Source organism: Excalfactoria chinensis, chromosome 8 (assembly GCF_039878825.1).
Source record: "Excalfactoria chinensis isolate bCotChi1 chromosome 8, bCotChi1.hap2, whole genome shotgun sequence".
Lineage (NCBI taxonomy): Eukaryota > Metazoa > Chordata > Aves > Galliformes > Phasianidae > Excalfactoria > Excalfactoria chinensis.
The window spans coordinates 22,506,571-22,527,234 of NC_092832.1; the positions used below are offsets into that span (position 1 = coordinate 22,506,571).

The following is a 20,664-nucleotide window of genomic DNA, read 5'->3' on the forward strand; positions in this document are numbered from 1 at the left end:
AAATACCATCTGACTCTCAATATAACAACCAGGTTGAGGGGTGGAAATAACAGCTCCTTTCAGCCACACACAGAAACAAGCTAAATATAGATGACTTCCAATCTTGCTACTGTTCCTGTTGAGTCCCAATGTCTGCTCTGGCCACAGCAATAGAGAAGCACTGAGGATACCTGACTATACCTGATGTCTCCAAAACAGATTTCCTTTCCTCCATAGAGGCAAACATAAATTGTGTTTTCTTTTGTTTTCCAGCAGTTCCACAGGTTTGTTCAAAAAATCTTCAAGATTCCACTTAAAACCAGAAACAGACCTGTTGACTTCATGTCATAGAATCACCCAGGTTGGAAAAGACCTTGAAGATCATCAAGTCCAACTGCAGCCTAACCATAGTACCCTAAAGTAGAACTGTAGGGAATGTCAGTAGAACTCTAGGGAATTTTATTCTAGGTATTCTTTCCCAATCATAGTTGGGAAAGCCAGGAGAATCACCATTTATTTTAGAGTCTCTGCAGACACATTAAGAATCCATACACATATACATGTAAAGTGTCTGATGGAGGATCTGAGCCTTGGGAATGTGGAAAAAAGCCCATAACTTGAGGTAGTGCCTACTGGCTGAGGCACTCTGTGCTCCAACCAGCACCTGGGTCTTGATGAGCAGCTTGGTGACAGCACAAGGGAATGCTTTGAAACAATACTTATGTGGTCAAAAATTAGTGTTTTAGTGATACATCAACTCTGTAAAACTGAGTTGTCTTCTGCCAAGAAGAACATCTTGTATCTGAGGTTCTTATCTTTGCTGTTTGTAAGAAAATGAAAACTCCATCCCAGACTAAATTAAAAAATGCCTCAGTTTCTCAATCTTTGCTACTCTACTCATTTCCTCTTATGAAAAAACAGTCTTTAATCAGTGCTGATAACACTATAATAAGCCTTAAAATATATCAGTTTGTTACGTTCATGATCCCATCTGATCCTGATGGGTTCCCATTTTTCTGACATGTCAGTAATAGACTGCTCCTTCTTCCCAGACTGAGAACTCCTTATATTTAGCAGGATACAAATAGCTTATGTGATCACTAAGAGGTTAAAGATCTAAGACAGTTGTTTTGAACACAACTGCTCTGGATACAATGATTTCATTGATTCTGTGATGCTGCTGACTATCAAAGAATGTAAAACAAACATAAGATCACACTAACACTGTAACATTTTATGCCTCACAATGCTAGTGGCAGGTGTTTTATTTAGCTTTAGACACCTCTTGTACAAAGGCAGCAGAGAACTCAATCTTATATGAACACACAAGTTTCAGAACAAACTAACAAAATCACCATGTGTGCCCAAATAGAAAAATCTATCAGCATTTTTAACAGTGCAAAAAGGTCCTTTTTATGGTGAAGAGGAGAATGACGACTGCATGCACCGACAGAATTGCAGGAATGGTCAAGCTGGCTGCCATTGTGACCAACAGGCCAGCATCTGATTATCTTCTGAAAGGTCAGACTATTAATTATCATCTAGGATTTAAGGATATTAAATAGCTGAGCACAAGAGTCACAATGGTTGCAATGCTGGCTTTTCTTTACCAACCTTTCAACTCCCAAAACAGTAAAATGCAGAGATTTATACCATTTACTCTTTATCAAATAGAGGGTATTTGAACTAATAAAGATTCCTGAAATAAATTCAGAAACAAATGTAAATAATCAGATATAACACTGAAGCTTTTTTTTTTCTTAATGTTGCAATTCCAGCTGCTTCTGCACCTTACAATTTAACTTAAATATGCTTTGCAGTATTTGACTCAGGGCTTACACTGTTAACACCCTAAACATGCTGACTATATAATTTTTAATTCATAAGGCACTTGCAAAATTTAAATCTATTCAAATCATTTATATATATATAAAAATCACATATATTACTTCAGAATTCACCTATTTTAGGCAATATTCTTCACAAGCTGGTTAATTACTGAGACTTTTAAGAAGCAGCCTCATATGAAAGTCCTTCTAATTCAGCCTCATTAAGTTTACTAATTTGTGGCACAAAAGTATCTTATTCAGTTTTTAGTAGATATCAGACAGCCCTGCTTAAAAGAAAATCTATTATTTTGAATAATTTTCATTTAAAATTCCATGCAGATTACATATCCTAGGAGGTCATGCATTTATAAAAGAACCCTACTAATCCACATTTGTATACCAAATATATTTCAATGTACATTCTTTTTCTTAGCCACCACTCAGTAAGCGATGTGATCTAAAGATGCAGTAATCTCATTGCCATTAAAGCATCACATGGTGCAATATCAGACATCTGAGCAATAATTCTGTGACTTATTTACCTGAACCTCACTCGTCCTCTGTTTGATGGCATCTTCTTTCTCCTTCAGGTCTTGCTCTACATTATTCTTTTCCCTAGAAGACCAGCAAACAATGCAAGAATACTTAAGAACATCAGCTACAGCGGGTACAGTTATCCAGCCTCCTAACCCCGTATCTCTCTTTAAATACATAGTGAAACATTAAACACAAAAGATCTAAGGGATTTCTGCTCTCCAAATAATTTACAAGACAGAAGCCCACATAAGCCTTCTGCATTAAAAAAAAATAAGATGCCTTTCACCCAACTGCACTTTAGTGATAAGAATGGCTTAAAAATGGAAGGGGGCGGGAGGGAAAAATCAATGAAATACTGTCTTCAGTGATCTCACTGTTGCTATGGAGCTTGTCTAATGAAAACTGCTGGGAAAAGTGGGAGGGATTGCATCAGATTCCATCTGTTAACCCCTGCAAATACTGTAATTCCTATGCTAACAGCAGCTAAAAGCATTTTCTTGAGGCCAACCTAGCAGATAACTAACCTCAACTATCATATTTTAGATATATTTGTTGGTAAGATTAGTCACAAGAAGAAAAGTTAGCCTGCTGTAATCAGTATATGCTTATCAGACTCCATATACAGTTATTTGCTGTGTCATATCAAGTCTGTTCCTACAGACATTTGTGCAAGTGACTACCAATGACAGGGGAATTACCATCAGAAAATTCTTGGCAGCCAGAGATAACAATAACTTTAAGAAGAGAAAAAGCCACACAACCCAAAAGTGTTCATATAAAAAAAGAATTTATCCCCAGACTGCGTATGCTATCTTTTCTCCTTTACCAGATGCAGAAAAGCAGTAGGGCAGGCTTTGCAATTTTAACAATGGCTTTTGTATATGAATATTTAAGTTTATAACAACTCTGCTATTAAAAAGACTATGTACATTGAAGATGAGTGTATTATCATTGTTCAAATTCTGACATTTCTAAATGAATTACCTTAGGGAAAAGCTATCAAATGATATTACTGGTATGTATTAAAATTAAGCTAACTTCATGCTTTAATAGCAGCAGAATGGACAATCCAAAACTATTAATCTTATTGTTTGCTCTTCTCTAATAAGAAATCAAGCACTTCCATCTCCAAAGTAAAAAAGAGCATCTCCTCTGAGAAAGTTGTCTTTCTTCAGGCCAAGCAATGCTTATTTATGCTAAACCTTATATACTGGAAGATGAAAACAATCAGATATCATGTCTAACGAACATTCACTTAGAAAAATTATCACTGTATTATCATGTTCAATTATTGTTTACCTCAGCATCTGATTAACTTGCTGACCGTGCTTTAAGGAGAGGTTTACATGGAGGAAAACAGAAAGAGGGACCCTGAAGAATGAGCCCAGCTATTTTCCTAGGTGTAAACCCTCACATTTCACAAAACTTCCCAGTCCCCATTTATCAGAAAAAAAAACAATCATGAAAATTCTACACAGACATACAGTTTCCTTCAAACCTAGTGCGTTCCTCTCGCTCAATAAACCAGGATTTGTTGCATAGCTGAATTTAGATATTCAAGACATCACAACACAGAGTTGAAACAAGCCCTGTTGACTTTCGCCTTTTATAACTTTCTATAAATAAATGGTCTCAATCTCAAAGCACTTCCACAGATCTAAAGAGAAGGCAAGTTCAAAAATGCCATCAAGCCCTCAGACAGTTGTCAAACACAAGCATTCAGGCACATTATTCCTAACTGAAGATAAAAGACTGAATAATTGATTAGATCAACAAATAGCTGCTTTGTTATTCTTCCAGCTTGAGTATGAAAACTGAGCAGGAAATAAAATGCAAGCAGGTACGTGTGCCTTAATATATAGCTTTCCCAAATTCCTGTCACTGATAGGCCTGAAGAGATCATCAGGAAAGAAACTCACTTCTCTTTTATTTCAATAGAGGTCAGGTACCAAAATCTTGCAATCTCATACTGATAAAGTCTGAAGAAATCCTACTCATTTGTGGGCTGCAGCTAGCTTTAATGCACAAAAAGAAAGCAGGGTTTGCTGGGTCAAGACAAAGGCTCTATGCTCAAAAAGAGAGTATTAAGAACATCTGGTTTAACCTCGCACTAGGCTGATGAAAAAAGATGCAAAAATAACTTTCCAAAAATATAACATGATGGAAACAGAATTTACAGCTCTTTTAAAAAAAAGATGTATTGCTGTCAGGCTCAAAATGATGCAGACTCCATATCACTCTCAGGCAAGTCATTGGCCTTACCAGAGGGGAACTAACCTTACCAATAGGCATCGTGCTTTTTATTTCTCATCTGATCCTCTACCTCCATTTTCTCATCTTGTTTCCACTGAATTAAATTAAAAAGCTCTTGGTTATCAAACATTTTCCCACACAAACACATCACTTCTGCATTCTTTACTCAGACTCTCAACAAACAGCATTTTCACAGTCATTCTCCTCATTATTTGAGGGAGTTCCTCTGGTTGTTTTCCTTGTTTATTTTAAATGCATATTTCAAAAATAGATTCAGTTTCTACTAACGGCCCTCAGAAATGCAGCCCTCATTGATATACCACAATTCATGGATTAGAATTATTACATATTGGGTTTAACTGTTAATCAATTTGTCTTGTTTAATAATGAACAAAATTGTTTGGATGACATTTTAATATGGTAACTATTAAGACTGAAAGTATACTTAACCAGTTATACCTGAAATGCAGAGTTCCCAAGAGATGAAAAACTCCCTGAACTGACCACAAAGACTGATCTGTTGCCTCCTACTGCCACCTGTACTTTAGGTGAGGTACAGGAGAGCAACATTTCCACTACCTAAATGACTCTTTTACAGTAAACAATTGCTAAGTAATCAAAATTAGTTTATTAGTAACACAATCTTATTCGGGGCCTGAAAACAACAGAGTTACTTTCCACATTCTAAAATTAAAAACATGCTAATAATTGCCCCTATAATATCTCCAGTCATCAGATATAACCCACATAAATAATTTGCCACTGAAGAAGAAGTGGAAGCAATGAATTCCAAAGGCCATGGAGTTCCTTCATATATCACAGTGTGAAAGAAAGAGTAGAACATAACAAAATGGTGTGAATGTTAGGCTGCGAGTACACTTGGTAGAAAACAAACAAACAACCCCACCTTTATCTAAAAATTCACATTAGCGAGCAATTAATTTCCTCCTAGTAATGAATGCATATGGTTGTAAATCAAATTTTAGGGTAATAAATGTCTAAGTCCAAAACTGGTATTAATACAACTTAAGAAAGTACAGAGGAAATCAGGGCAGGAACAAGTGAGGAGGTAGAGGAAGTAACAAGCAGTTCAAGTGCAAAAAGATTCATCTATTTAGGAAATGGGCTGTGCTTTGACGCACTGCCAAATTAAATCGTTCCTACAAGTAACATGAATTAGACACACTTTGTCATCATGACAAGGCACCTTAACTGACTGTTTTTGACAGAATGAACTTAACAGCACATTTACATTAGCATCAAAAATCACTGAAGAATATCTGCTATGTCTTAAGAGTATGACAAATATTATACAGTATACATGAACTTGATTTTCTCAGTGAATTAAAATCATCTCAAATAGCTTTGAAATAATTTTTGGAAACCAAGCATCTGTCTACTTCTAACTTCAACTGTTTTTACAGTGCAAAAGTGAGCTTCACCAAACAGAAGGCAAGCATGTCTATCTACCACCATCAAAATTCTGACTTATTTAAGTGCTTATGTAAACTGCCACATTCTGACCCTCTTCCCTCAAGAAGAATTTCTTGAGCCTTCTTGTCTCAGTTCCCAGCCTCCACTAGGAAAAAGCCCCTAGGATTCACTTTACAAATCAAAGGCATCTAATACTAATTTATTTCCTGGCTCCCACATCCAATAGATCTCCTGTATCCTCATCTGACAGCAAAGATGAACAAAAGAGAATATTTGGATCCTAGGGTGCTAGCAGATGCAGCTCTCTGAAACATGCCCAGAAGTGATCACGGACAAAATTTCCAGTCTTGCTGTTACTAAATGCAGTCATTTAAGTCAATGAATAGAAGAGTTAAACATCATAAGAATAAATTTATCAATTTGCTTACCACTGTTAGCAGACTATATCACCTTCTGATTTTCAATTACGCACCGTTTTTTTGGTTTATTTTTAAGGAAAACAATAATATCAAAGAGTAAGTAAAACAACCAAACACTCCTCCTTTACCTACCTCTGCAGATCTACTATTTCATTGTTCAATGTATCAAGCTCTTTAATTGCAGAAAAATCTGCTACGGAATTCAGTCCTTGAGCACTCTGAAAGAAAAAAAAACAAGTTGGCTTATGCAGTCTGACATCTACCTTCACTTTACAAGTGACACACAAATGTAACAACTGTTTGGAACATTACTTTTCAAACCCTTAATTGTAAAGAAAAGTCCAGCTGCTACATTGACTGAATATACTATATGCCCTATGAATCCAGTAATAGGGAACAAGTTCATCTCCTGTAAATTCTTGAAGGCATGTCTTCCACATAAGCACACCTAATCATACCAAAAGAGTCCAGTTCTAAAATTACATTTATTTGATGGTTAATGTTTAGCTGGTTTCCTATCTCTCATTTGAAACTGGTTTGGTTTATTTACTATTGACATATGTATTCCTTCACCTTGTTGATCCTCCTGATGCAAAGTAAAAACACTTTATTTGCAATGCTTCAGGCTTTATCCAGCTAGGTTAGCACAAATCCCAGTGTACTGAAACTCCAATAATATGTAATTACAGATAATTTATGCCCATGAGTTCTTATTTCCTTAACAACTTCGTAATGAGACAACTATTGTAACACAAATTATGCATGTGTTTATGAATTTACATAAATGACTGGGCAACAAGTTTTAAAGACACAAATTAACCAATACTGTAATTGTTCCACTATGCCCGAACAAAACACACACAGATTTAGGAAGCCATAGACATGGCAACTACACTCTAAAACACATATATTCCTCTAAGCTTTGAATGAAGTTATCTGGGACAAGAACCAGAAGTTCAGAGGGCAAGAGTAAACATCCTGCTGGTGATATCTCAAAAATAACACAAATTCAAGTCTTTAAATTCTGCAGAGAAACATTTCTTTCTCTGAAGATAAATCAAGATGTTACTAACTACTTATTGTGTATCCTGTGGAAAAAAGTAAGAAATCTTAGTCAACCAAAGATGTAAGCAGTAAATCTGAGCACACAGTGGCAGAGAATGTTATTCAGCACAATCACAGATTATTCATACATATTTTTATTGTAGCAGATGACACAAATTGAGAATAAGAAAACCATACAGTTATTCTTAACCAGGTTAGTGTACACTTTCTCAAACTGGCCAAATAGTGACCAAGCTCCATCCTATTCTCAAGAATTACACTGGAGTTTTGCCGAGTTGCCCACAGTGTTCTAACAAGGAAATCCTTCCTTCTCCTAGGAAGGAGGAAGGAAAATATGGTGGTACCAGCCACAAGTACAAATTCTTTCTGGACTTTGTTTTCTAATGGTATTCTAGCATCAAATTTGAGCAAAATGTACTACTGTCATATTTTCAGTTCTTCAGATGAATGTTGGGGAGGTACATGGTCCAGAAAGGCCATTTTTTGCTTTATTATGCAAGTTTAAAAGAGATAGAAGTTGGAATTATTTGCTGCCACTTGACATACAACAACACACATGCAAGCAACACTTCAAGTTTTTGAACTGATAATATTAATAAAAGTTAATTTCACTCACAATTCCATAAAGGAACTTGAATGCAAGGGTAAGTTTTACAGCTGGTTATGCAAGAGCTGGTTTTGTGACTACAAACAGCTTAATGTAAAGGAACACAGCAACAAATACTAGACTCTGCTCTTTCCCATTTATGGGAAATAAATACACATTATACCACCGCAGTAATGAAATTCCACAAGTACACCAAACATTAGGAAACAGCAATGTAAGTGGACGTGATTTCTGAATATCTACCAAGAAGGACTGCAAGTTAACTTTCTATACTTCAAAAATACAATGGATTACCATTATGTACCACAATGTACACAGAATAGCAATAAACAACGTTGATTTCATCTGAAGTGTTCTGACCACTACATTCTCTGAAACATAATCAGTAATAAAATGGGCATCAGTCCTAATGGAAACTGTCATCTGTCAGACTGGGCTACAACTGTCATCGCTTCCCCCAACAATTCCAACAGGATAATGCAAAGCACTTTCTTTTGTAAACTTAAACAGTACACGTAGCCAAAACGTAACAGCCACAGTGGTCTACCCAGAAACCATTTTCTTCACAAGAGCAGATAATGTACACTGTGTTAGTTCAGATTTGCAAAGCACCTCGAGATTCTTCCAGATGAACAACACTAGAAACCAGTAATAATTGGAGACTGCAACAAGTTGTGATGCTTCAGAAAAGTGCTGCACTATTTCAGTGGTTATTTAAGAGTCTTAGAAGGACGCTCATTATCAAACCAACAGACAGTAAATATTAGAAAAGCAAAGATTCTCTAACCTTGAGAAAGCAGAGTTAACAAACTGACAGAATAATAAGGATGAAAAGCAGAGTGGTGCAGAATGGAAAAAACAGTCCAAACTAGAAAAGAGACATAGAAAGGAAAGCAAACATACAAAAAAGATTAGTAGGGTTGCAAATAAAGCAGTTATTCTTTTTTTAAATAGAATGTAAAAAAGAAATAAGATTCCAGTTACAGAAACTCAAAAGTAGTGCCAAATTCTGAGTTTCTACTTTTTCAGTTGCTGATTTTTCATTGTGTTCAAGAAAGTGTAGAGGCAGGACAATGCTTTGCACAACCAAGAAAAGGTAACCAACGTAAGACTCTATGAGGCGTAAAACAAGTAAGAATTTGCCATGACTCCTGCCATCCTGATAAACTTAACTTGAACTGTTGAGGTATGGTCTACTGCTAGATTAAGACAGATGGCAATTAAGACACTATCGAGACATTCAAACTATCTGTGAAGAATAAAATGGTGGACATTTACTTCTTGAACTTTGAAAACATAAACTTTATTTAGTTCACATCATTTTGAGAGTTACTGAAAAAAAGAAATGCAAAAGATAATTGAAAGGCACATTAGGACAAACACACAGAACTTGTGCATGTTACTTCTGATGCAAACTAAGATTTCCATGGACAGGAAAAAGATTATTCTTCTAAAATAGAAAATAGTGCTTTCTCAACATAAGATCTCTCTGCTTGGTTGGCAAGTGTAATAAATGACAGCTTCATTTCAAAACATGAATGGAGCAGTGTTTTGTCACTTCCTTGTAATTAATACTTGTTTTGTTCCTGATCTTATAACAAACTTAAGGTTTGCCAGTACTTGAAGTGCCTCCTGTGCTGCCTTTGAAATGTATACCACGCATGCAAACCCATCCTTACCTTCTGTAATGTGACGCTCCTGTCTGAAGGTGGAATCATCTCTGGAGTCAGAGCTTGAGGTGGATCGATGCCCTTTGTTAATTTCTGATTAATTAAGTAGAAAGCCAAAGCAAACTGTTCCTTGGAAAGTTTCCCACAGTCCTTTGTATCACAGAGTGCCCTGAACAGAGATGCACATGAAATAAACCAAATCTTCATTTCCACAAACATAACTCTTCATGTTATACTTTCTTTTGGTTAGAACTGTGAAAACAGCTATTGTATATCTCCTCTATTAAAAATAATGCAATGCACAAATAAACCATGGTAATAGATACAGAAACATACCCAATCACTTCCTCTTTTTGTACAGTTTCACTGCTCTGTTAGAGTAATTATTAATCTGGTAAAAGGCAGAACTAGCCCTATAAACTGCAATATCTGAATATCTGTAGCTGAATTTACTTGCTAAACTGAAGAACTCTCCATAAGCAGCACCAGTTCATACCATTTTCCTGGATTTCCTATATTATACTAACCATACTTTGAAAAAGACAATGTTTCTGTATCAGAGTACCATGCAATAGCTTACAATGGAGAAAAATTTAGAAACAATACCACCACACAGTAGGTGTCACTACAAGCTATAATATACAGGTTATAATGAAAGACAAATGATTCACAGGATTAGAAGGGCCCTGAGTCTCGAATGCTAAGAATTTCATACAGATAATTCTCAGATGGACAGTATCAGTGTTCAAATACACAGCAACATTATGGTGCTTTATATACAGGCATTTAGCTAAATGCAGTATTGGTTTGTAGCTATCTTTTCAGGCTCTTTACCTCCTTTAGCTAGGAAATAGCTCATGGCATTAACCAATTTCCCCCCTACTTCTATCCAAAAGTAGAAGCAAATTAAGCTACCGCTGCTAATACAGAAGCTTTGCTATTGTATATGAAAATAGCTCTCATTTTCAATAAATGTCGACCTCTTTTCATGAAAAGAGCTAGGAAAGAGCAAGAACCATGCCATCGCCTAAACAGCTGTTGTGGAAAAATAATCCCTACCAGATATGTGCAAGCAGAGCAGAAGGCAGTCCTGTCTTCAAGAATAGTTCTCTGGCTTCCACACCTGACACAAATCCATCCATGTCCTTGTCAGTTTTCACAAAGATCTCATCATACTTAATTTTGTCTGCAGGCGATACAACCCACTGAAGGGAAGGGAGGGGGAGTGGTAGAGAGAAAAACAAAACCCACAATGCCAAGATAAAGACAGTTCTGTTTTCAGACAGTCATGTACTTTCAGAGTTACATATTTGAAGGACAACAGCACAGATTTTAAAAGTGGTATGGGTGCCTAATTCATGAATCACTTTTATCATCCAAAACAGACATATATAGACATCTGTACGACACTCCAAAAGTAGGAACGCTGGTATCAGTGAAGGACAACAGTTGGTTGATACTGCTCTACTTCTTTGCCTATGCAACAGATGTATCCCCTGGGGCCCAGATCTCCTCCTAGCACAGAGTTTTGCACTCACCACTGTACTCAGTCTGCCTACATCAACTTCATCCCTCCTTACACCACTGGAGTCAAGCTCAGCTCAAGATAGGAGTTACAGCCACATTTCTTACTTCAACATTTACAACTACACTATTTACTATAAAAATGTGGGGGGAGGATGAGTGAAAATTGCTTCAGCTTCTCCATACACGCATGCTTGTGGATATTAATTTAAAAGTACAAGGACAATTAACATAGAAACCCCAAATGGTGCTGTATAAAAAAAACATACACCAAGACACTCACCCAGAACACACTGCTTTGTAATACACACACTACCCAGGCTTAAGTCAGTCAAGTAAACTGTCAGATTAAAAGTCTTGGACAACATGTAAGTACACAATCCTATCACAGTTTGTTTTCAGTACTGCCCATATTCAAGTCAGTATTCGGTCAGAACAAACATTCTGCCTGCACATACTTGGATTGAACTGTTTTCTAAGTGTTCTGATCTTTGGGTTGAGCTAGATGCTTTGAAACAATTTATTTTTAAAATATCTTCAAAATCTTCACTAAATAATATACTTTTATCCAACCGTTCATATTTGAAGACATCTGAAGAAATTATGTGTTATCCTGTCTCTTAATCTGGTCTTCCCATCACCCTTCTCAACTTTATTATCGATAGGCCAAGGAGAAGGAAATAAAAAACGTTTATCAAGACTTTTCACACAGGCAGACCCCAAAGCACAACATTAAGAGCAAACTTTTTGACCCTAATTTCCTTCAGAATTATACCTGTGTTAATGGTGTTTTGGCAGCTAAAATGCCTACAGGTGGCAAGGACTGATGAGAATCTTTGCAAGATGCTGATGAAGGAATTAAGGGCATTGCTCCTGGAACACTAATAGGTTTTCTCTTGGATAGTGGCACCAAAGCTGCAGGCAAGGACATTGGCACTGGTTCCTTCTCCAACGCACAGTACACCAAGTACATGGCCTGAACACATATACAAAGAAACAAACATGTGAATGAGGAGAGGAGGAAGAGAAAGAATTAGTTAACAAGTAACTTTGTAGCATCTTTTCACAATATTTCATTTAGCCCAGAGGAAAAATTACTGTTGTGTAACGATGCATTCAATAAATTGATGTTAATTTAGTAATAAAATTTGATTAAAGTCTTTGAATAAAGGCAATAAATGAAACTGCACAGTCAGAATCTAACATACAATTCATCCATTTTAAGCCTCTGTCATTCAATTTTCAAAACTCTGAGGCATACAGAATACTTACAACTGCAAATTCATCACGATCCAACATTCCATCTCGGTCGATATCACTCAATTCCCACACCTACCAATAAAAAGAAGAACACAGGAATATAACTGTAATGTTTGCCTTTTTGTGTCATTAAAAAACAAATGTGAAACAGTCTCCTTCCATTATATCTAAAGTCCTATTAATCTAACAGCAGTTTTCAGTAAGTGATAAATTCATACAGGCCATGCAAAAGAAGAGACTGAAATTGGAGTGCTGATGGAACCCTGTCCTAAACTAAGTGTTAATCTATCAGTTTTGTGTATGTTCTATAATGAGAGGAAATCTATTGAAATATCAAAGAAAAATTTCACAGTTTAACAGTTCTATGTGTGGTCAGCTCCATATGACAATATTTAGTATTTAGGCTTATTACTATAAACACAGGATTTGAGGAACAGATGATGAATGTAGCACAGTTATTATCTGTGAGTTAACAATTAACTGATAAGTAATGATAAAAAGCTATTCTTACTCGTCCTAAGATATCCACTGGCAGTTTTGAGTTCAGGAGTACAGGTTTCACTTTATCTCCTGACAACAGTCCATTAACAGGATTTAGGCTGTCGAAAATAGCATCATACTTGGCTTTGTCTTCCAACTGTGGGAACAGAAGAAAAATAAGACTTATGGAAGCAGTCACACTTGCAGTCTACAAAGCACTTTCAAAAATACTGACTTATTTTTGTCAAATTATTTTGTCAAAGCTACAGTGAAGAAGGCGTACATGGAATGTATATTGTATCATATCATATCAGGAAGTTCCTGATACACAGAAATTACATTTTCCCCCGCAACCCCCATTCTTTTCTTTTTAAAGTCAGAGACTTGTACAAAATCCATTGAGATTTAGTCCTCATTTGTTTTCATGCCTTCAAGTGACCATTCTCAATAAATCAAGCTTCTTCCCAAGATTTCCCAAGCGGTTTCACCCCTCCCCCAGACCCACACAAATTAGATCTACAAGCCAAATTACAGATTTAACAGGAATGTGCATTCATCATATTTAATGAACTATAGCTATCAGCACCAAATTTTTCTCAGACTTGTGTTTCCTTACACACCACATTACTGTTCTGGGTGGTAGCACAATACTTTGCTTACCTTAACAGCCCATGGTATATCACTTGATGCTGTTCCACTGAGCAGCAAAGGACTACTAGTATCAGTCTAATGAAAAAAAAGAGAAAAAACTCACTTAAAAAAATAAAGAGTTCTGACATTTCAAAACTTCCCCCTTATTCATGAAGTCATTGCTTCTCAAGGCATTTGAGTCATGCATACTTTAGTTAGGGAAATAAAGATTGACAGTAAGAAATTCAAAACCTTCCTTCCATTAAGGACAGCACTAGTAGAATGAGTGCCATAAACGTTCCAATTTCACACAATTTTACTTTTATAACCCCACTAAAACATGCAGCACCTTACTCTAACTCCATGTTCTCTTGTTTTCCCCTCCCCTGCAACATCTTTTTCAGACATATCAGATATTTATAACAAGCCCTCCTAGTTGTTAGCTTCAAAGCTTCTTATTAATAAGTTGATATGTATACTGAGAATAAAATCTTACAAATCTTGGTGGAGGAACGGGCAAATTGAGGCTACTCAGGGAAACATCCAATCCATTCTGTGCACATGCTACAAGTCGTAAAGCTACAAAAAACTCCTACAGGAAAAATAAAATGGTAAGTTTTATTACATGAAAACATGCAAGAGCAAGGATTAAGAGGTTTCCTAGTACCGTTATACATACAAAGGTCACAAACAGCTTGGAAGGGTATGAGTTGCAAAATGACAGAAAGCAGCACTCAAAAAACAGTGAATTCTTGCAGCGAGGTGAAACTTGTAATTACTACCTCCATGCATTTAGTAGTTTCCTTGCTAGTATAATCAGCTCTCTGCACTCAGATCTTCTATGACAGAGAAGTAAGAATCTGAAGCAGCACATACAGCTGTTTATCTTGAAGGAACTGAGTTAACCCCAAAGGTGGCAGCTGACAGCGAAGGAGGGAAGAAATGTACAGCATATGAAAGGGATGAACTAAATTGGAAGGCTGGTGAAAGATTTGTTTCATAGATGCTACAAGCAGCTTTTCCTACTGTGAAAGAAAGCAAACAACTCTCTGCAGGCCATTATTTAACTAACTACACTTCAAACCATCAAATAGCAATATCACATCTGAGTTTGTCAGCAGCTCACGCTACATGCACCAGTGATGTATGTTTGACTAACATACTGCTCACAGCTGCAGCTTAAAAAGAACAAGTCCAAATACAGCACACACACATAAAATCCAACAAAATTAGATAAATACAGATTTTGAAGATTTTACAGATTTTGATTTCTGCATTTTTCACCTCAAGATTAAGAGGAAAAATTACCATAATAGTAAATACAGTACATTAGACCTTAAATTATTCCTCTGTTGTATTGCACACATACACAGCAGGTCATTTTATGACTTAAAGAGAAACAGATGAGGTAGCTTCATTTATTGTAGCTTACACTGAAACAGGGAGTACATACCAGAAAAAAAAAAATCCTATGAGAAGAACTGCCTTTCTGAACCAGAAACATTCAGGCTTATCTTATTGCAAGGTTTGCTAGCAGTTAGAGTAACCTCATTCATCAAACAATCATACCTGTTTGTTCAAGATTCCTTTGCTATCAGTATCAGCTAAGTCCCAAATCTAAAACATAAAAACAATAGTCAAAGGTATTCCAAAACACTAAAAGGAAGCTGGCAAGTTCTTGCTCACATTGAAAACAATTTAATTCTTGGATGGAAGTTCAGTTCTTAACTTTTGCTAAAGCAATTATTTGTGGTGACAAATTTAAATGCTGTTTTAATTTCCATCGTGAGCAACATATACAGTGGAATAAGCACAGGTACTGAAGTTTGAAACCATTAAATAGCAGTACTGAAAACACATGAAGGAAGATCATGTATCCTGCCATACCTTTCCAAGTATTTTAATTTACAGAGAACACTAACTGAAGCAAGAGACAGGATAATTAAATACTTGTCATTAAATACCTTTCCAAGTACCAAGTCTGTCAATCCAGATTTCTTCAAGAAGACAGCTGCATCAGAAGCTAACACTCTTCCAGTATTAGCAGAATCAACCTGGGGGTAGAAAATAAAAGCCAACTCACATCACCAACCAGCTTTTGAATTGATGCAGTCTCATTACAGAAGCTCTCGCAAAGCTAGCAAAGAATAGTCAGGTTAACATAGCCACTTTTTCAGAATCCCTCTCAGCAAAGGCAGAGTAACACATATTTATTTTTCATATATCATATGCCTATGATATATGAAAAAACATAACATATGTATATGTTTATATATGTATAAACATATATCATGTGTTTATTTTTAATTTCACAGTCCATACTACCTAAACCAAATGACTAAGTTTATGATAGAACTGGAGGAGTACTGAGCATCAGTGCTATTTCAGGTGATGAATTTATTCTTCAGTGGTACAGAAAGCTCTTAAGTGCTACTATGAATGAAACAAGACATGCTCTACTAATACTATAAGACAAAGGGAAATGTCTTTCTAACACTACTATTTTGAAAGCTGACATCTCTTTATATAAAGAAGAAGGTAAAAGTTATCATGTGCATCTGAAAGTGTTTAGACTGTCCATTCCAAAGTTACTTCTTAGTACAAATGCCTGCAAAAAAGCATTTGGCTGAGCAAGTCAGAAGACTAAATCCAGTGACACAACATAACAGTAACATCAGGTTCAAGGAATCCCTGTGGCTGTATCCTGCTGAGACTGCCAGACAACAATGCTCCAATGTCACAAGGCTGTATGAGCCAACAGATGCAGGATGCTAAGTGACTTCAGAAGCTGGATCATACTTGGGCTGTAACTCCCATTCTTCATCCAACTTTTTGTTTCATACTTCAGTGATTAAGCAATTGAAACCACGAAGAAGAAGCAGACAGGTGTGTGTCAGTGATACAGCCACTTGTATGGAGCTAGGAAATCTAACATGGAGAAGAGTGAGCTCCTTGTCTTTTCTTGTGACCTTCTAATGCCTTTAACTCTCACAAGTCATCCTAACTTTAACCAAAGTAAACTCCCTCTTTTTGTTCAGCAATTTCAAAACTGAAATGCCCCTTTTGTGGAGAAAAGTCCTTCTTAAGAAGTGAGCGCTCAAGTTTTTGAGGTTTGTTTTTTCTTCTTTCTTCTGGGTCTAAATATAAAAGACAAGTAATAAATAAAATTCCAAAGTCAAAAGATTTATGTCTATTGAGTGAAGCTGCAAGAACTACACATATGCTTTTGTCATTGGGTTGCCTTTCACCCAAAGCCCACTCCTTACAGCACTGAAAAGAACCTTAAGACACCAAGAGAGATGCAAGTCTTACATAAATCTAACTAGTCTGCAAACACAATGGTCAGTTTCACTTGTAAATGGAAAACAAACCACATTAGCACAGTATTTGGCAGGGGGTTACTCCAGTCCAACTGCTAACAGTCTTATTATTGTAAACTGATGTATGTTTTGTTGAATTTGCTATCAAACCGCCATATATAAATCATCTTACACCTTCTTTTGCACTGATATAGCTCAGACAAGTGTTAGTTACTACAGAAATATATTGTAAGTCAGCAGTGTTTTTCTTGAACTTCAAACATTTACACACTGCTGGACATGCTGAAGTCTACAGCAATATTCTTCTATGTTAAAGAAAGCTTCTTTTCTCAACAAGAACGCACATACCTGTCGATAGAACTTCTCATACACAGGATTTGCACTTGATAACTATAAAGGAAAAAAAAAGGGGGGGGGGAGAGAGGGAAAGATATTCAATTAATCATAAAATCTGCATTTCAACTCCCTTCTTCATGGATAATTAGAGCTAGGAAACACTTTGCTGGTCTTCATAATGCGTTATGCACTTATTTAAGTCTATTAATTTTGCAAAACGATAAGGACAGTTATACCGTAGCTTGTGCTTGTTTTGTATACTAGCTGCTTGTTTTGGAGTCACTGCCACTAATCACTATCAGGTTACCATCAGACAGGTCACCACGCTAGGCAGCACGAAACAAATTCTTATGCAAGATCCTACACAAGCCAAGAAGCTTGCAATGATACAGTCTAGTAAGTGCTTACTAATGAATACAAAGCAAGATAGCTGGGTTTCATTATCCGTTAAATCATCATTTAGAATTCAGTGCCTTAAGCAACTAGTCTGGAAAATTTTCAGATACCCAAGTAAGTTTGTGGATTCATAACTGAACCTACAGCAATGGTTATTAAAAAAAAAAAGGGGGGGGGAGAGATATTTTAACTTGTACCATTGCCAAAGATCATTTCTGCCTTACTTTCACTACCACCTACCATACATTTAGAGCTCACCTAAACTCAAGCAAGCCAAAACAGCATCTAAACCTACAGTTCTTGCACTCTGACTTTGCTTTGGTATTTGGAAACTACTTGTTTCAGCCATTACCAAAGCAGGTACTTATATACCCCTTAGAACTGCCTGACAAAATACACTCACATTTTGCCAGACCTGACTACTGTAACACTAATACAACACCTTCCAGCAGGCCCCAAAGCATGCCATACTTTCATAATTGTCAACTGCTGCACTTCTCAGTTCACCCACAATTTTAATAGCATTTTAGAGGGGCTGTTCCCCAAACAGTCAAATATTTTACTAAGTTCATTAATTCATCATAATGTACCAGAATAGACAAAATCCCATTAAAGCTAGGAGCAAAATACTGGAACAAAGTCGGGCAGAGGGTGCTCTAGAAGTATAAGCCCACATCATCCCTCTTGCCCAATATCACTCTTTGTTCAGCCAAATGTTTCATTATTACAGCCAAACCTATCATTGTCACTCCTGGACAGGAAATATCACGTTGGAGTCCTGCAAGGAAAACACTGAGTGCAAAACAATCTTTTCATTCAGCACTTGGAACACAAGCCAGTCATTCTTATTTGTTTCAGTAGTGTTTCCAATGTTCATTTTAACATCAGTACCACTGCAACAACTGGAATTTCCTGTGACACCAAATAGAGTAATAGTAACAAACAAAAATCCCAACTATTTTTACTAGTAACCGACTTCTCCTGCAAAGTACACCCCACATTAAAAGCTACTGATATTGTCAGGAATGTTCTCTATCTGCAAGAAGAACAACACTGCTCTGCTTCTAAAGGTGCTGCTGTAGAATTTACCTTTGAGCATGCTTTTAATGGGATTTGGAACGTGCAACTGCAGAGCATAACCTCAACTTGCTCACAATACAAAAAAGAGGGAGGGAGAAAAGGTCAGATTCCAATGCATGCAAAAATAAAAACACGTTATTATGTTTGTACTTAAAAGTTTATCACTTCACAAGAGTAACGTCTGCCCTAGTAATTATCACCTTTGTTAGAAAACCTTTGAACTTCAGAATACTAACCCAGGAAATAAGAGATGGTTGCCTTCACCAGCCCTTCTCATTTTCGAGTGGCACTCAAGCCTTTATACCCATGTTTCCACCCCTCTTTCTATTAGGTCTAACATCAGCAACCTTCCTTTGCTAACAGAAGTGAAAAAGCCCCAGTTGCGGGGGCTATCTGAAGAGGAAAAAAACCACCCCAAAACAAAGCATCCCTCCAAACCAAATGAGATAGGAGGTAACATAGAAGGTGAGCTGTTTATCTAAGCTGAAAACCAAAATAAAGCCAAGCTTTAGGATTTGTTTTAACAGTTTCCATGTCAAATGACACCATCCGGTAGTAAATATTCCTCATGCAGCCATCCTCTTGCTCTTTGCTGGGTCTCAAGATGACTCAGGACAGCAAAGAAGCTTTCAGACACAGCAAGAATCTCAGCTCCCCATTTCGGAGAAGTTAAAAAGGGAAGGAAGAATAAAGTACAAGCAGTTCTTCTTCCACTATTAGAAACAGCAGTCTCCTAAAGGTTGAAAAGAGCATGAAATTAGTCCATAAAAGACAAATGCAACACCAAGGGACAACTGCAACACCTGGAATCCCTACAGCAGTGCATAGATTGGGCACGGTACTGACAGTTACAAGCAAACAACAGCACAAACACACAGCCAAAAAGCCTTAGAGCTGTGCTTATTGTGATGCCCCTTCCAAACAATGATAAACCCATCCTTTCACCCACTGCCTTTCTTGCTTATTTGAAACACTTAACGGTAAAGCTTTCCATCACTTTCTGTGCTACAACTAAGAACAACTCAACTTCAGTTTGAAGCTGATGTGCTTCATTATAGACAGTACACATGCTCAAGCAAAACATCCATTAGAAGAAGTATCTGAATCTACTCTTTATTTTTCCCCACTATACAATTCCCATTCTTTTAGAACTTTTGTCCTACCGAGGCCTAGATGGCTCTTCCACATTCATCTGACCAAACTGTTACACAAGAGCAGACATTCACTACAGATGTTTCTTGCTCGTACTTTAAGCAGTCCGTTGTGTTCTGGAATCACGCCGTTTCTCTCACATTCCTGATGATGTGAAAAGGAGTTACTGAATGAAAGCTTCTTTCAGATTAAAAGGTTCTCCCTGTCTAACAACAACACAGGTGAAATTAAGAAAATACCTGCTATGAATTATATGCATCTACAGCCACGCTCTTAAAGAGTCAGAACTTTCATTCCCGTTCAGCAGCTGAAGCATGCACAGAAACTCTGCCATCTTCCTTCTGCACAGACATCTGTCATGGCATAATTAAATACTGTTCAATTTTATTCTCAAATCACTCCATGAAACCTCAGCCATCTTCTAATCAGCACTGAACAAAGTCTATAAAACACAAAAAAGCAGCTTCTTTCAGCCACTAACATGGCTGGTCAATCTGGAGTCCACCAGATACCTCAAGAGAAAAAGAGTTAAGTCACTGCTTTTTGGCTCAATATTACAACATATCCATTACTACAAACCAGTCCTTCACACTCTTTTGTATTTATACCCTATATATTCCAGTAACCGGATAGGAATCTAGCAGGTATCTAACTTAGCCTTGCTGTAATGTTCAGTGAGTATTTTGGACAGCA

At 36.8% G+C, this 20,664-nt stretch overlaps 1 protein-coding gene across 6 annotated transcripts in view; it reads right to left on the reverse strand.

Moving 5' to 3' along the window:
- EPS15 (epidermal growth factor receptor pathway substrate 15) overlaps positions 1 to 20,664 on the reverse strand; it is a 39,020-nt gene that overhangs the window by 15,866 nt on the left and 2,490 nt on the right. For 5 of the 6 annotated variants that reach the window (XM_072343924.1, XM_072343922.1, XM_072343921.1 and 2 more), the window contains exons 2-13: positions 17,356 to 17,397; positions 15,652 to 15,741; positions 15,257 to 15,304; positions 14,184 to 14,279; positions 13,718 to 13,783; positions 13,089 to 13,214; positions 12,590 to 12,649; positions 12,093 to 12,293; positions 10,853 to 10,998; positions 9,803 to 9,962; positions 6,584 to 6,669; positions 2,351 to 2,423 (exon numbers count right to left, since the gene is read on the reverse strand). In XM_072343924.1, coding sequence (XP_072200025.1) covers positions 2,351 to 2,423; positions 6,584 to 6,669; positions 9,803 to 9,962; positions 10,853 to 10,998; positions 12,093 to 12,293; positions 12,590 to 12,649; positions 13,089 to 13,214; positions 13,718 to 13,783; positions 14,184 to 14,279; positions 15,257 to 15,304; positions 15,652 to 15,741; positions 17,356 to 17,397 — 1,194 coding nt within the window. Of the gene's footprint in view, positions 1 to 2,350; positions 2,729 to 6,583; positions 6,670 to 9,802; positions 9,963 to 10,852; positions 10,999 to 12,092; positions 12,294 to 12,589; positions 12,650 to 13,088; positions 13,215 to 13,717; positions 13,784 to 14,183; positions 14,280 to 15,256; positions 15,305 to 15,651; positions 15,742 to 17,355; positions 17,398 to 20,664 lie in introns of those variants that run through there. The other variant, XM_072343925.1, reaches the window with a different exon arrangement.